General features: G+C 39.4%; 1 protein-coding gene across 1 annotated transcript in view; it reads right to left on the reverse strand.

Annotated features, from left to right (window-relative positions):
- ZFYVE26 (zinc finger, FYVE domain containing 26) overlaps positions 1–15982 on the reverse strand; it is a 47905-nt gene that overhangs the window by 9874 nt on the left and 22049 nt on the right. The window contains exons 20-32 of the mRNA XM_009587456.1: positions 14539–15278; positions 13767–13963; positions 12770–12874; positions 12051–12173; positions 11136–11312; positions 9702–9948; positions 8456–8554; positions 6404–6561; positions 5315–5484; positions 3944–3972; positions 1694–1815; positions 1382–1602; positions 590–737 (exon numbers count right to left, since the gene is read on the reverse strand). Of these exons, the coding sequence (XP_009585751.1) occupies positions 590–737; positions 1382–1602; positions 1694–1815; positions 3944–3972; positions 5315–5484; positions 6404–6561; positions 8456–8554; positions 9702–9948; positions 11136–11312; positions 12051–12173; positions 12770–12874; positions 13767–13963; positions 14539–15278 (2536 nt within the window). The remainder of the gene's footprint in view (positions 1–589; positions 738–1381; positions 1603–1693; positions 1816–3943; positions 3973–5314; positions 5485–6403; positions 6562–8455; positions 8555–9701; positions 9949–11135; positions 11313–12050; positions 12174–12769; positions 12875–13766; positions 13964–14538; positions 15279–15982) is intronic.

The following is a 15982-nucleotide window of genomic DNA, read 5'->3' on the forward strand; positions in this document are numbered from 1 at the left end:
AAAATCCTAATCCTGTTTGTAGTATCATAATCCTGTTCTTAACAAACTGCGATGCCATAAAACAGAGGCTTACAAAATCCTGGGAGCAGGAAGAAGACAGAAGATGACAAACTACACCAGATGAGCTCTGATAGATAGATTTGCCACTATTGCTGGTTTCCAAGTAAACGCTTGGGAAAGGTGCCCTACTAATGTCTGCTGTGGGATTACAGAAAAATGAAATCAAACATATAAGCTTCAGATAAAGTCCTGCCACAAAGGATGTCTCAGCACTTCTACTGGATGCAAGATTCCTCCATTTAATGACTTTTTTGCAGTTAGTCCATTCCAATTTTAATTGTACTGGGAAACAAGGCCCCTACCCTTCCCTTCAACAGCCCACTCCACAACAGAAGGACTTTTCCTTCTCACAAATTTTTTTTCCAGTGTTTAGAAAATTATCTCTTCCTTGTTTAAAAACTTAATCCCAGTTTGTAACTGTTCAAATATTGGCCATTTCACACATCACATCCATCTGAACTCAGGAGGGAGAAAAACAAAAGCCACTACAGAAGCATTATTAACGCTGACATCCCTCCATTGTCATTACCTCTATAGCTAGTTGATAGTACTCTGCTTCTAGAAGACGATTTCTTAATCTTGTTACTGCTGCAGGGAGAAGAATCTGATCCAAAGATGGTATTGGACGGTAGGCAGCAGCAACCAAAATATTCAACACATCCACTTTGCTGATGTAGCTAGAAGAAAACAAAGAGGTTAAACAAAAACATAGACTTTCACTATTATCATACACTTAAAGAACTTTATGTCAAAGACAACTCTTAGAACCGTGGTTCCTAATCACCAGTATACCAGGTTTCTCTATCCATCATACTATCCTATTCAGACTATTTTTTATTGGTTTTTTGCCACATTCAGTGAAACACTGGCAGACGCTGATTGCAAACACCAGCTATATGTTACCAAATCAAAATAGTACATGTGAAATGTATATATTAACACCTGCCACCTCAAGCTCTGTAGGACAAAACTTGAAGAAAGTGTAAAATGCTCATTCTCAGGAAGTGCAGGTTTAAAATCCTATATTGAAATATAGATTAAAAGCAGATACACAATATCAGAAGTAAAATATTTACCCCAGTCTTTGTGAATTATTTCTCCCTACTCTGAGAATGTTCTCAGTAATTATTATGTAGTAATATTACTTGAATTTCTACTATTTGAACTCTTATGTTATTCTTACATTATAAACGTCTCTTCTTGTTTAAAATGTCCACAAGTACAATCACAAAACAACCCTCCCACCCTCCACTCCCCAATAAAAGAGGATAATGGTCTCAACAATACCTCAATACATCCTAGTGAACATCTGATAAATCACCTGTCACAGAGAGCTAGATCCTGGCTCCTTCCAGCTTTTACAAACATCATTTTGGCACTGAAGAGCAATTGTTTCATGATGTCCATAAGGAGACCAGCATCCACCTCAGGATTAGTGAGCCCTTGGGACAACTTGCAGCAGTGCTCTATCAGTCGGTGGCCACACACTATGCTGTCACTGTGCAGGCTAAGGATGGCAATACACAAGGAAGAGCTGGGAGCCTGACAATTCGAGGAAAGACAGACAAACATGGGTATTGAGGTAGTTCTCCAGGGAACTGCTTATTTTGGACTCTCTTTCTCCAGACCTCACCTGTTCATAATAAAATTCACTGCGTACAATTTCATTCTCCTCTTCATTCAGGGAAAAAATCCATTCAAGCTCAGTTGCCTTGGGTATTCGCACCACTGTGGAATATTCATTATTAGAAGTTCCTGCAGCCAAAAAGAAAACAGCAGGTAGAATCATTGTACAAGAAGCAACAAACCTGGCTAAGGACACATAATGCAGAGTATTCCTATACTCTCGCAAAACAGCCATCTGCAATCCCCTCATTGTGCCACTTCCTGCCAGTATCACATCTGCAACATACAGATTACAGAAATGTTTCCATTCCTCAGCAGGCTGCCAAATTGTACCTAAACTTACTCTCACTGTTACCAACACCCTGTCACCAAAAACTGGCTCCAGTAACATGTCTTCAAATGATTATCCTACTGGACATCAAGCACAGCAACCTCCCCTCTTTAGCCTTCCCTCAGGCAAGTTATTAAATATTTCTGAGCAGAAGGGAAGAGGAAATATGAGAGCTGTGAGTTACAAAAAGGGAAACTGAAGAACCAGTTGTAAAAGAAAGGGTAAATTGACTTAACTGCCTGTATCTTCTTTTTAGAATTCAGGTTATTTGAACATATAGCCCAGCAGTTTTAAGACAAAAGATTGTGAGAAGATGAGCTAATTCCTTACGTTAAATTTTCATATAAAACAGTACTGCAGAAAATTGGAGTTTTGGTCAAATGATTCAAGAAATTTCATTTCTGTGAAAAGTCTTTTTCTTTCCTTCAGATTAGGGAAATTTCTGTTTTGAAATCAGTAACCCAGAATACCTACAAATCAAATATTGTCTGTCATCTGAGTGCAGCTGAGAATGCACAAGCCCTCTGGTGCTCAAGTTCGTGATTGTGGTTCCTGGCAGAAAAACAATGGCCAATCTCACAATACTAAGAAATGGAGAATAATGCTAATTTGCTACTCTTTCCCCCGATCAACTTCCTCTTCTCCCTGGAAAAACTTAAAATTAAAAAAAAAAAGTCTCAAAATTCACTGTTCTAGATTTCACAGATTTCACTGTTAGAGTGCTGAGTAACTCTAAAACTGTAGGGTTAATAAAAAAACAAGAAAAAGATAAACACTATTTCTAAATAGAACTGGAAACTGGAATAATTACAATAAACCAGGCTTGAAAACATTTGATAAGCCTTCTTCACAGGGCCATCAGTGAAAATAGAAAAGCAGAATAAACCACTTTCCCTTTTAAATCTGAAGATTTCCATACCGTTCTTATTCACTCCTACTGAATGAATCATATAGGCCCAGTGATATGTAGCAACGCTGCAGGCAAAGAGAAAGATCTAACCAGAAGCAGCAGCTCAGAAACTGCATTTCAGTTGTTTCAAACTTGTAACAAAGGTACCAGTAAAGCAAACTTTTGTCAACAGCCAAAAAAAAAAAATGCCCAAATAGCCCATCATACTTAAAAAGGGACAAGTAAGGAAAAATATTCCCATTTTTTTTGTAGCATAAATGCAAATTTTGCATATTAGTGCTCTAAGCACTTCAAATAACTATGTTTTGGTCTGCCAGAATTTCACGTCACTGTAGGAAAATTTTGCAGAATCACCTCAAACACCCAGACTAAGCAGCAAACAGTAAATACCTTCTGAGGAAAAATGGCAGAGAAAAAGCCAACTAAATTTTGTTATTATTCCTGAAGTGTTATGATATTAGATGTGGAAATTGAGGCACCAAAGAGAAATTACTAGTCCACAATCTCACAACCAGCGAAGGACATGGAACTCAGGATACAACCAGACCCACAAGAGGGGCCTCATCCTATGCTACCCCCAGCCAGCATGGGGTACCAAACACCACAGCACACTGCAGTGGTATTCAGAGTTGTACTATCATGGTTTGTAAAAAGAGGATCACTCGGCACAGCTCTGTAATGGGCTAATTAATTCCTACTCATACCCTAGCCTCTCACTGACTGTTTCTAGTACGCGAAGTGCATTCTCCAACTGTTGTTTTTCAGTTCCTTCCTTTAATCCCCATCCAGCATGTTCAATATTGGCTCAGACATCTCTCCTAAATCTCAATTTCCATTCACAGAAGTTTGGAATGTTCAGTTTCAGCCTGCACACGCAAAACCCATCAATGATATTTTGTAACTGAAGTTTTGATCACCCTTCAGCTGCAACTAGATGTATCAGCTTCCTATCTCTAACTCTGCTGCTAATCAGGCACTTTAAAAAAATGGAAGTTTAACATTACTCCATTCCTTACCTTCCACTTGGTCCTGCTCTTCTTTTCTGCTGTAATAAAATGACAGAAAAACATCATGCCTACTCCAGCACACTGGGGGAAACACAGTTTTAAAACAGAGATCAATATGGCTAGCCTTTTCAGAACACTGTCTTGTAAAAATCTAACATCTCTCCCTCCCTGCCCTCTCCGACCCATTGCCCTGCCCCTACCCCCTACTGTCTGGAAATCTAAGATCCTGCCTCTGCATTGTTGTATTTCAACTACACTAAGTAACTAGCTCTTATAACCTTCTGTAGGAATAGTACTGTTGCACACATCATAAAAAAGCAGACACTGAGAACAAGAGGAACTGCCCAGTATCAGAACATGTCAGAGCTAAAAAGAAGTTTTTGGCATCCAGGTCTCTGTCCTTAAGATTTAGTTGGTTTTGATATACAAATAGGGCAAGTATAAAAAACCCCAAGCACTTAAGCAATTAAAACACAACAGGTGGCATTCAAGCTCACTGCTAGGCTCTGCTGACCTAATCTGGCAGTGTAAGCAACCATTCTGACACAAACTGGTTTAGCTAGAGGTGACTGCTTGTTTTTTCAGAGGTTCCTTTTCAGATCTGCACAGTATTCCTCTTTTCCTAGCAAGCCTGCTGACACTGCCATAGCGGATACTGCTATCTGCAGGCTTGCTAGGAAAAGAGGAAATGCAGTTGAAAGTGCAGCTGAAAAGAGTGAGTTCTACTCTCTCTGTAGAACAGAGTGTAGAGAGTAAGTTTACAGTAAGTTTACAGAGAGTAAAAATTACTCTTTTCAGCTGCACTTTTCACCAGCTGGCCTAACATACACACAATGAATTTCAGTCCTATTCTCAGCTTAAAGCAACCACATCACGAAAATCTATCATCACAACTGTCCCTTTTATTAAGGGCAGTTTCAAAGCCTATCTAATCCTGAACTTGCTCTTGAATCCCCAAGGGTTCAAGGAGTCCTAATCAAGGGATTATGGAATAACATTAAAACACTGATATGCTCAGCAGAGCTAGTCAACAAGTGATGTTAATCCAGGAGCCAAGTAAACTGCAAGAAACTTTGTCACACCGTGCTGAATATGTTTTGCATCAAAGCATTCAATTCTTAGGTTTAATGATCAATCGATGCTTAAAGAATTAAAGACTTTGTTGCCTGGCTCTCCAGTGTTCTTTCTAATATGAAAAGTAAACTGAGACATAAGCAACATCCCCATACCTATCAAACCTGAAAATCCCAACAGCTGGAGTACAAAAAGCTGATTTTATTATATTATCCAGATAAACCCAAATACTTATTTCTCTCTCGTTCCATTCATGTACTCTGCTGTGTACATGAAATTGAGGAGAACTAGAATGGAAGGACTTACGTGCTTGCATCTTGTACCAAGCCAGGCAGATGTTCTCTGTTGTAGTAGCTATAGCACTGATCGCATACACGAGACAGATTTTCTCTGCAAGCTTCCACTGCCATTTTCTTGGTGGAGCAAGAGCTGCACACCAGCCTGCCACAGCGCCTGCAGTGATGGCGCCTGTTAAACTAAGCAAAAAAAGTCATGGATGAGCAACAGAAAGAATTTACTAAATTCCCCTCCTATATCTGCCTCCACCCGTGAGTAAACTTACTCCATTTGAAGAGAGGAAACACCATGCATGATAAGGCTTTCCAGAACTATACAATGATTGATTCTCACTGTTACAATTCCTTTCTGGAGAGGGCATGGCAAAGAAGAACAAAACCCAGAGGCAGGTATTTAAAACATGTTTGCTGCAGCCTTGGGCTTTCCACTACTTAAATTGTCCCAATTTTAATCACAGCACTAATTAGATCATCTCTTGGAAAAGTTAGAAGCTGTAGACTGTCTTTCTGACACCATCTTAGTAATTTCCAAATTCAAAAGTAACAGATACTTTGAGAAAACAGTACTGTTTCTAAGCAATAGAAGATAACAGACTGCCAGCACACCTGCAAAACTCAAAATTCGTCTTCTCCCTTAGAGCACCAGTGCCATTGCTCAAGTACTCTATGAAACAACAGGTTTTATAAAAGTGTAACCAACAGCAAAGATTACATCTTCTGTATTAGTAATCTAAATTATATGATGCTCATATTCTTTCTTGCCAGCACAGTCAACTAGACAGCCTTTTGAAACATTAATACTGCTATTATTACACAGTTTTGAGATCTCATAGCTGTCTCCTCTCTGATGACCAGATTTCCTCTTTAGGCTCTATCACTTCACAGGAGACTGCAAGGAGCTAACTATTGCCGGTCTCCTCAACTACTCTAAATAGAAACTAATGGTTAAATATGAAAGGACTGGCAATCTTGTCAGGCCTACACTGATGCAGACAAACTTGCTAAAGTATTTAGTGTCTCTTAGGAAACAGACTATGAGCAAGTGTTCATATTAAGGTCATGGTTCTAGGAATGTCTGTACTTCATTTTTGCTCCTTACCATAGTAAAGCGTTCAGTTTTGCAAACCATACATATTGTTTCAGTGTCATCAGGTATCCATTGCTGCTTTGGTGGCGGCTTCTCAGGAGGCACAAATTCTTGAGGAAACAAATTCTGCGGCAGACTTCTGTCTCTGAGACTTGCAGATATGGTGACACCTTAAAAAGAGCCAGGCCAAGAAAAACATGGAACAGGATTTAAGCTGTTTAATGGAGTCTTGAATACCAGAAAACACTACAGACTTACTGAGGCTATAAGATCTTTCTGGCTCACAAGATGACTACCATTATCTTTCAACCAGGCATGGCAGAATAACAGTGTGTAAGGAACATATATTATTTAAGCTAAAACTGTAAGATTGTAAACTTATAATACTTCAGTACTGATAAGCAAGAGTACATACCTATTAATAGACCTTATCATAACAATTAGAGAAGTATAAGTCAACATCTGTTCTTGTATCATAAGCAGAGACTTAGAGGAGGAAGAAAAAAAAATACCCCAGTATATCGATATCAAAAAGCGATATAGCATAAAATATAATCTTAAGGATACCCAGTGTTGACATTCCTGAGGACTGAGACTTTTCTTTGTTATCTCAGGAGAGGTGTGGTATGGCTCGCAACAGCACATCCCTCCCTGTTCTGGTCCCCTTTACAATCTACTGTGGGGAAATCAGTTCAACGAGGCAGGAGTTTAAGTCTTTGGCCTTCAGGATCTTTGACCTTGCCAATGAAATACTCATTGAATCAAGTTTACAGTATTAGACAGGCTTTTAGTTTATATGATGTGAGCCAGCTACACTACAGGCTAATTAAGTAGTTCACTGCAACCCTGCAAGCCACCTTGTGTGTACATGAATACTAAACTAAAAAAGAAAAAAAATCTCCTTTCCAATAAAACTAACTCATGCTCATCCAAGTAGATACTGGATTGCAAAGGAACATTACAGGACAATGCATTGAAGTTTTCTAACAACATACAGATATTAAGCTGACCATTATGAGAAAAACTGAAGAGCTACACAGCCCAATCCAAGATGCCGCTGTCGCTTCATGTAGGCAGAGCAAGAAGAGTCTTCAGTTCAGGATACAGAACCAGAGAACAGTTCAGACACCCTAAACTGTAGATCAGGATATCACTGTGCAGCTCTAGTTCTAGGCCCATCACTTGCTGAGAATCACCAGTCCTGGAGGTCTGAGGATATCCTTTGCTAATCATTCCCTGAGAGCACAGACGGTGCATCTCTCACAACATATATTCTCTGAAGAGTGCATCTCTTGCATTAGATGCTGAATGGAACCTATAGAAGAATTTGTGGTTGTTTTTAAGCCACAAATATTCTTCAGTTGTTTTGGCTTCCATTATTTTGTTTCTATTTATTTGTGTTTGAGGACTGTGAGTGGAGCTTCTCAGACAATACAAGGTATGCTATTTCCCTCAGGTCACAAGAGGGATCCTAGAAAAAAAATAAATTCAAGGACCAAAAGAATCACGAAAAAAAATACAACACAAATGAGATTTCTACTGTAAAACCAAAGTTAAGATCCAGAAGAAAAAAAGTTCCTGAGCAAAGAATAGGAAGACGGGGAGAAGCACCACAATGATGGGCTTCCAGACAAGCTCTGCCTATATATCCAGAGAGAGAGAGTACAGAAGTCAAGACACAGAAAGATTAACCTGCAGCACCATTAATCCACTAGCAACCTAGCTATGGCAAAGAGGTAATTTTTTTTTTTTTCCTGCAAAGGTAGTCCCGTTTCCTATGGTCTGTTCAGGCTTGTTTTTTTCTGTAGGGTCTGGAATGGAAAGGTTTTGTGCTGATTTTTCAGACACTTTGTAGATACCTACAAAAATCAAAACAAAGCCATACACTTCTTGTTCCCCTTTAAGTTTTCTTTTAATTGGGCCCAAAGCACCCAACTGTAGAGACCTACTAACCTGCATTAAATGAGACCCAAGTTACTATTAAGTGGTGGGATAAAACATATATAGGGGATAAAACTAGTAAGAACAGGTTGAAAAAAAATGGCACCAAGGTCTTAACCTTACCAGTAAAACTGACAGGAGATAGTTCTGATGATCCCGATTTAGACAGTGCTTCACACTCCAATACCTGATTGAGACTTTCTTGGATACGTACCAGAGAATCTAGGACAAAGGGAAGGGGAAAAAAAAAAAAAAAAAAAAAATCAGAGAACAACACTGGCCATATACGTACCTGTTCTTTCAAAGATTAGAGGAATCTGTTCACAGGAGTATGTAAGAATGTCAGCACAAAATAGAACTAACTATGTAATTACAAATTATTATGTTTTAATGAAAATTAGCCCACAACAATTCATGCAAAACTATATAAAATTCAATGACCTAAAACACAGAGAAAGGGATCCTTATCAAAACAATGGACTACTGTCCTGATAGGCACAGGAATAATACAGCAGAGAATATGTATCAGATGTGAAAACAATTAGTTGATACAAGATGCTCATGGCAAATATTAAATGCTTCACATTGCAGTGGAAGGAACATACTTGCAAAGTTATAGGTCTTTTGACAGGAAAAGATAGATAAGTCCAATGCTTTTATGTTAGCAAGAGCTGCATCCTTAAATCATGAAATGAAGTCACCATTTGGAAACTGGCATAAAGCAAGTTGGTACCATATGTGTAGGTATAAAAAGATACAGATAAGTACACACACCATGTGCTTTTAATGCAGCTAAACAAAAACACTGGACTTGATCCTGCAGTACCCTCTGCTGTCCCAGTTCTAAAACCCTGAAAGGAGAGCGCCAAATGCAGGAGAATCTAAGACAACATGGATGAGAAGGAATTGGCAAACCAAAAAGGAGAACCATGCTGAGAATGTTAAATAGAACTACAAGTTTAAAAGTCTTTTATATGAAAAAAGGAACAGGGCTCTGGTAGGAGGAAAGACTATGGAAGATTAAATCCCCATTCTAACTGGGGGAAGATGCAGCTGGCTGCAGGTTTTAGAACTGCTTAAGTCGTCAGTGACTTTGCGTTAAACAGGAATGAAATAAAATTGAACAATATTATATAAGAAAAGAGACCCCAAAAAGGAGCAACAGAGGAAAGTCGAGAAACTTTTGAAGCTGTTGGTCCTTGAGAACGTCTACTTATAAGAAAGGCAATAGCTTTAAGAATATGTTCTGGGCTAGAGGGAGACTGGAGGCACACATCTAAAAATGTTGTGGCATAATTGGTGAAATGATTCTGGGGGGAAATTGGCCCTTCTTTCCCAAGTGAAAAACAGCATTCTCATGCACAGTCACCTGATCTCTTTTCTTTTAATGCGAAAGGGAAGTTGAGAGCTTTTTCTGCATACTTGGAGAGCAAATTGTCAATGTCTTCTACAGTAAAACCAATTTCCTGTCCAGCTAAGAGTTGGTGCAGTGTCTGCACAGCAACAGCTACCCAGTCCACCTTCATATTCATGAGCAGCTGTTCCAGCATGAGCAGTGGCCTGGAGGAGAGGTGGAAGTAGTTAACACGGGAGAGCTCAGGCAGAGTCAGCAGCACCTGAGACACAAGGAAAAAAGCGTATGTTAAAATTACACACCTTCAAATCTGTGTTTCTGTGAGATTAAAGACAAGGAACTAACACAGTAGTTTATGCAGAGAATGGAATAACATATAGAGGCCAAAAAATGGAGGTGGGACTTCTCAGACCTGTTGCTACTTCTGTTACAGAAATACTGAGGGGATTTGCAGAAATTACTTGGCTTCCCTTTCCCATTTTATAAAACACTGCTTCATTTCAGAGGCAGCTGAAGACTGGAAAGCATTTTGTGACACTGTGACAAATATGTTGTAGCAGGGTAGAGCACATTCTCTTATTAAAATAAGCTTATAAAAAGAATATTAGCCCAATCCTTATCCTTCCATCATTTGAGGAAACATCGAGAGGAGAAAATAAAAGGCATCCTCCTAAAGATGGACAGTGAATACGGACACTTTCCAAATTAAATCATGTCTTCAAAAGGGACAAGTAAGGAAACAGGAAGTCCAGCAAAATACTGTTGTGGCACACATTGGAGCAAGCTGTTATTTGTAGTCCTATAACAAAATAGACATTACCAAAAGCACTGCATTTTGTTTATACATAATGCATTCAACTAAGGTAATCTACTGGTTAATGCATCTCTTCCCAGCCTGAGCACAGAACCTGTGGGACTTCTGTAAAAGCAATGGCCATCCAAAAAGAGGAGTGATACTGTCTACCTTTGGAAGGCACTTGGGAGAAACATGCCGTGTAAGTGTCAGAGACAACCATACAGGTGGGCATATGTAGGACACCTGGTGTAACTGACACAGACAGTAAGTTGAGGATGCTTTCTTTTTCACTTGGGACAAAGATAGCAACTGTCCTGATAAACACCACAACTTTATTTTATTCCACCCCCACCCTCTTTTAGCCTGTGTGTTCCTCCACTCTCTACAGCTCAAACACAATACTGCTCTGTTCATATTGGAAGCTACAACCACCTCATAATACAGGAACTGCAAAGATGGAGAAGGGGAAGAGAAGTTTTAAGCCATCTCTAACTTTCCTTTGGATCCTGAGACTCAGGATCTTAGACCTGATATGGTGAGAATGCTCTAGTAAAATCTACAGACTTTATATATTAGGTATATATTATGTATTATAAAATTACTTATATAATCATATATTACCATTAATCCCACAACGCAGGAGTTTTACTCACCTTTGATCCCATATAGAGTGCCTGGATTTCATTACGGCGTGCTGTTGTCAGATTTGCGTAGAAGTGAGCTGTGAGGTAATCAGCCAAGAAGTGAGAGGCTGCCAAGTTCGGATGCTGGTCAAGGGACTGTTCACTGATGGCAAGGCAAATACCTGGGTCTTCAATTCTTTGCAAAAGCTACAAAAAAAACAGAATACAGTGAATCCCTACTACATACCTGGAAAGTAGCCTTTATAACAGGTAGTCCATGACAGATTACTGCTCTACAACGGTCCAGCAAGCAAATTAACTTGCACAAGTGCCTTACATGTATAAGGATGATTTAGATAATCCATTTATAGACTACTCATTGCCTATTTGCTCCATTTATTAATCAAAATATTTTTAAAATTAAAGTAAGCAAAAAATTAAGCAAGGAATGGGGCAGAAGGTGTAGTGATCAGAAGTCTCCACTTTGCTTCCAGAATATTTTCAAAGCTATGTAGTCTGAAAGAGCACTTTATTTTACACTCTCTGTTATTAGCAGCAGCTCTGTAATCATTAAAACCAGAGGAATTCACGCTTCACTAGCTTGGGCACTGAAGCACAACTGACCAATTCCTGTTATTAGTTTCACTTCTGGTTCTTCTGCTTAAGCAGCACAGAAATGCTTCATTACGATTTTTCAAATAAAAGGGGCCTTGTATGTCCATGTAAGTGACATTTATGCTATTAGGACCAACAACTAGATTGCCAAGCTGGATTTTCACTTAAGTGGAACTGGGGAGAGCCAGGATCCTGAAAGCATATCTAAGCAAATAGCATCTTTTAAGGGAGGAACCAAAAGGCCATGAAAACGCACATTAAGAAGGCAAAGAAAACGGTTCTCAACTTAGTTGACCTATGGATGTAAGGCTGAAAGAGTCTTGCTATTACCTGCAATGCTTTTTCCATGTCTCCCACCTCCAGTAAGTGGAGAAGGTGCTCACGGTGAAGGTTGATCAAGTCTTCTCTTGGGACAGGATACAAATGCCCCCACTCCTCACACAACTCATAATCCTAAAGAATTTAAAAAAAAAAAAAGTAAAAATAAAAAATAAAAGAAGGCCAAACTCTACCCTCTCTGATACAGCTGTTTCTCCCAAAGTTCTGATCAACTTCTCAAGAAATTCTGTGGCTTAGACTCCTCTCCCACATGCAAAAAGTAAATAATTACATTGACAGGGGGAAGAAGATGACAGTCAATTTTGTCAGTCACAGCCTGCATTGAGAATACCTTCTCCTCTCACAGTAAGCAAGTTGGCTTTTTAGAGAGACACTTTTAAAGCCAGCCAGATCTACAGTATTATTACTCATATAATAATCAAGCCTGTATTATGCCAAAAGCCACGCTATTAAAATCTTCAAAATTCTAAGAGAAAAGAACAGATTGTATCTCAGAGTAAGAGTTATAACTTAAGGATTATTAACTACCTGTAAATCTTGACATTAAACACAGATCTGTATTTGTTTCTGTAGCACAGAACTGAGTAAAGGAATCCTTCCTCCCAAGGTAATCTCCATTGATTGGTGTTTTAAGATGCTATTTCAACAAATTAATCTATTCAGAGTTTAATGCATTCTAATTCAACAAAATTCACATGATGATGCCTAACCTTTGCTTTCAGAATGATATTCATGACGGCCTGAGGGTCATCAGTGCAGGCTTTTTTCAGATCCTGCCAGTCATTCCATAATGGTTCAGTTTGCACATTCAAAATCTGAAAAAGTTAATATTAGGGTAGCACAAATTTTAAAAACTTTATCTACAATAATCATTAAGTCTAAGGAAACAGCTGAGCTGATCACATCAAGAGCTGCTTCATACAAAGAAAAAAGTCAAAAAGGAGATCCACATCTATCTCTAGACCTTTTCTGGGATGATGTAATGCACTTGCACTCCAAAAAAGACTACACAATTTTCTCAAAGGTATGAGTCTACAAAGCACATTTATAAAGGAAGGTTTTTAAAAGACTAGATGGCATAGTTATGGATGAAAAAGTACATGTATACTGCAGACATTGCTGGCACTAACAAAGAGAAAACTGAGCTAACTGTCAGTTAGCAGAACCACCACCAGACAGCGCTCAACAGGGATTTGTGACTCCTTTTTTTGCTCTGTTTGGCTTTTCAGTCTGTGCTGAACTCCAGGCCAGCTAGTCTGACTTAACTTGGGTATCTGCACTACCCAGTTAGAAGAACTGACTGCAATACAAACACGCTTATTAGACCACTAGTCTTGAACACCATGCCTAGCGACATCTGCACCTCTCAAGCTTATAAAATGATGAATTGCCATGGAAAGCTTCCAGAGGCTCTAGCATTTGTATAGAATGGAAAAACAAATACTTTGCAAAAAAGCGGCCTCACACATGTCTAATCATGTTTGCAGACTTGAATGCTAACAGGAGAGTGGGAAAGTTACGAAGGATGGAAGCAGAGCATTAATTAGATACTACAGCACTGAAAACCCATGAACGGTTTGGATGAAATAATTGAAAAGCTATTATGATCAAAAAAGAACCAAGGGCTAAAACCTTTTCAAAGGGCAAGCATATTTGCTCCCTGCTGCCTACTTCATCTCACTGGTTACTTGAAGAATGACTTTGTACCTTTTGATAAACCTGAAGTTCTTTCTTCCTGCTCTGCAGACTGGCTTTTAGTTCATCAGTTACGCCCAAATCAGAAATGCAATAAGCTAGGATTTCCAAACAGGCATCAAGGGGCCATTTGTCCAGACAGCGCAGGGCCAGCCTACTCCTCAGTGTTGCATTTTTTACTGGGAACAAGTATTGCCAACCATCCTTACCTGTGGAGGAAACAAACCACTAGTTTGCAACTCAGTTTCTACAATTTGGAAAATTAAAAAAAAAAAAAAAACTTCATCCTCACTGGATTACATCACCAAAAGAAACAGTACAGTGCTGAAAAATCTATGCGAGACTCATCCCAAGCATCAGATTCTCGGGAAGTAATCAAAGTTAGCATGGGATACTTACTATCTTTAGACTCCAAAAGGCACCTCCTTTCACAGGATACATCATCCATGTATGACAATGACACTGCTTTAAAAGATGTTCCATTAACAGTACTATGATTAATATCTCCTGATGTATTCAGCTCTTCACATAAAAATAACACCACAGATGCATTCCAGTTCTCTTGTACTAAATTGGTCAGGATTTGCACATTTGCAAAACAGAAACTACACCATCAGAGAAAGCAAGTTTAGGATGAAGGAAGGTAAGGGATCTGTTTCCGTCTTTGGATTTGCCCAAGGACCACTACCTTAGTTTCCACCTCCTGATCCAGGCTGTATTCTTCATAAAAAAAAGAAAATAAGAAAAAGATGAAGGGAAAAAAGCCTGACTTAACCCTTCTTACCTTCAGTAGTTGCACAGCTCAGCACAGCATCCTTCACATTGACCAGCTCCTCCATATCCTGACCGTACAGATCCAAGACCTTCAGAGCTCTGTCCCAATCCTTTGCAGCAAGAGCTTGTTCAAAGACTCCCATTAATACCTTAACAGCTGTGGTGGAATGCAACCCCAGGAGAACCAGAGATATGCATGTCTTGCCAGAGAAGACAGCAGCCAAACCACTACCTTCCTCTTGCTGATTCTGAAGTGGCTCAAACATAGCAAGAAGAAATCGTTCCAATATTGGGAACTCCTTTAACAATGCCTCACACTCCCTGGAAATCTGTTCCAAACTTAAGGGCACCTCCCGTTTGCCCCGAAATTCCATCCAAGATAAACTCGATTTGGGAGTTTTCTGTATATTAGATGCACTTAGACATGCCACTGTGGCCATTAGCTTCGACTGAGACTTTAGGAAGTCCAGGGAGGAGGCAGTGAGTGTGTGCTGGCTCAAGTCATTCACAGAGGATGGGGCCTGAGTAGAGATATCCTCAGAGGTCACTGCAGAATTGTGAATAGGTATTTCAACATCTGGCAGGCAGTGGTAGGCACACTGGTGTGCTAAGTTGCTGATGTTTGTCAGAAGAGACTTTGCCTGGCTGTTTTGCCTTGCACTGCACAAGGACAGTGGTTCACAGCAACAGTTAACAATAACTTGCTGCACATTCAAGTTCAACTCTTCTTTAGCCAAGAGAGAAGAAAGCCTGCAGGATTGAAAACAGAACAAGCTTATTCAGCACATATAAAAGGTACTTTACAATCACATATTTTCATAAATCTTCCAAATGCTTTGTGAACACAAGCCTCCTAATATTCTTCACAGGGGAAAAAGTACGTATCCTATGTTTACTCAGTATGAAAAAAAATGTATACAGCATGACATCGGTAACTCAGAGCTTATGCTGCCATTCCTTTAAAAAAAAGGAACTTACTCCTCAAACATTGACTTTTACCTAAATGCGACATACTAAAATGCTTCACCATTACTGCTCATCTTTTTAAGAGCTACTTCGTCAAATCAGACACTTTCCATGCCAGCCTAATTTAGTAATTTGTGATGGAAGGACCTTAGATTATCCAGTTTACCTACTGACCAGGGCAAGAGCCATGCCCAGCTGTATTCTTAAGAAGCCCTACTGGTCTATTTTATTTTATTACATTGCTAAGCTGCAAGTCCACTGCTCTGAACTGTCACACAATCAATTAAAAAAGTGCACATAACTGAACTCTCTCTTCACAACAGACAGTAATTGTTAAAAATACGGAGCCACAGTTTTCCCTATCAAAAATCTTCAGATTGGTAGAGAAGCTACTGACTAAGCTCCTGCCTGCACTCCAATCCTTGCAGCATTAAGTGATTGGCTGGTGAGACACAGCAGGCTGTACTGCCTGTGCTAAGTAGCCAGAG

Source organism: Fulmarus glacialis, unplaced genomic scaffold (genome assembly GCF_000690835.1).
Source record: "Fulmarus glacialis isolate BGI_N327 unplaced genomic scaffold, ASM69083v1 scaffold11841, whole genome shotgun sequence".
Classification (NCBI taxonomy): Eukaryota; Metazoa; Chordata; class Aves; order Procellariiformes; family Procellariidae; genus Fulmarus; species Fulmarus glacialis.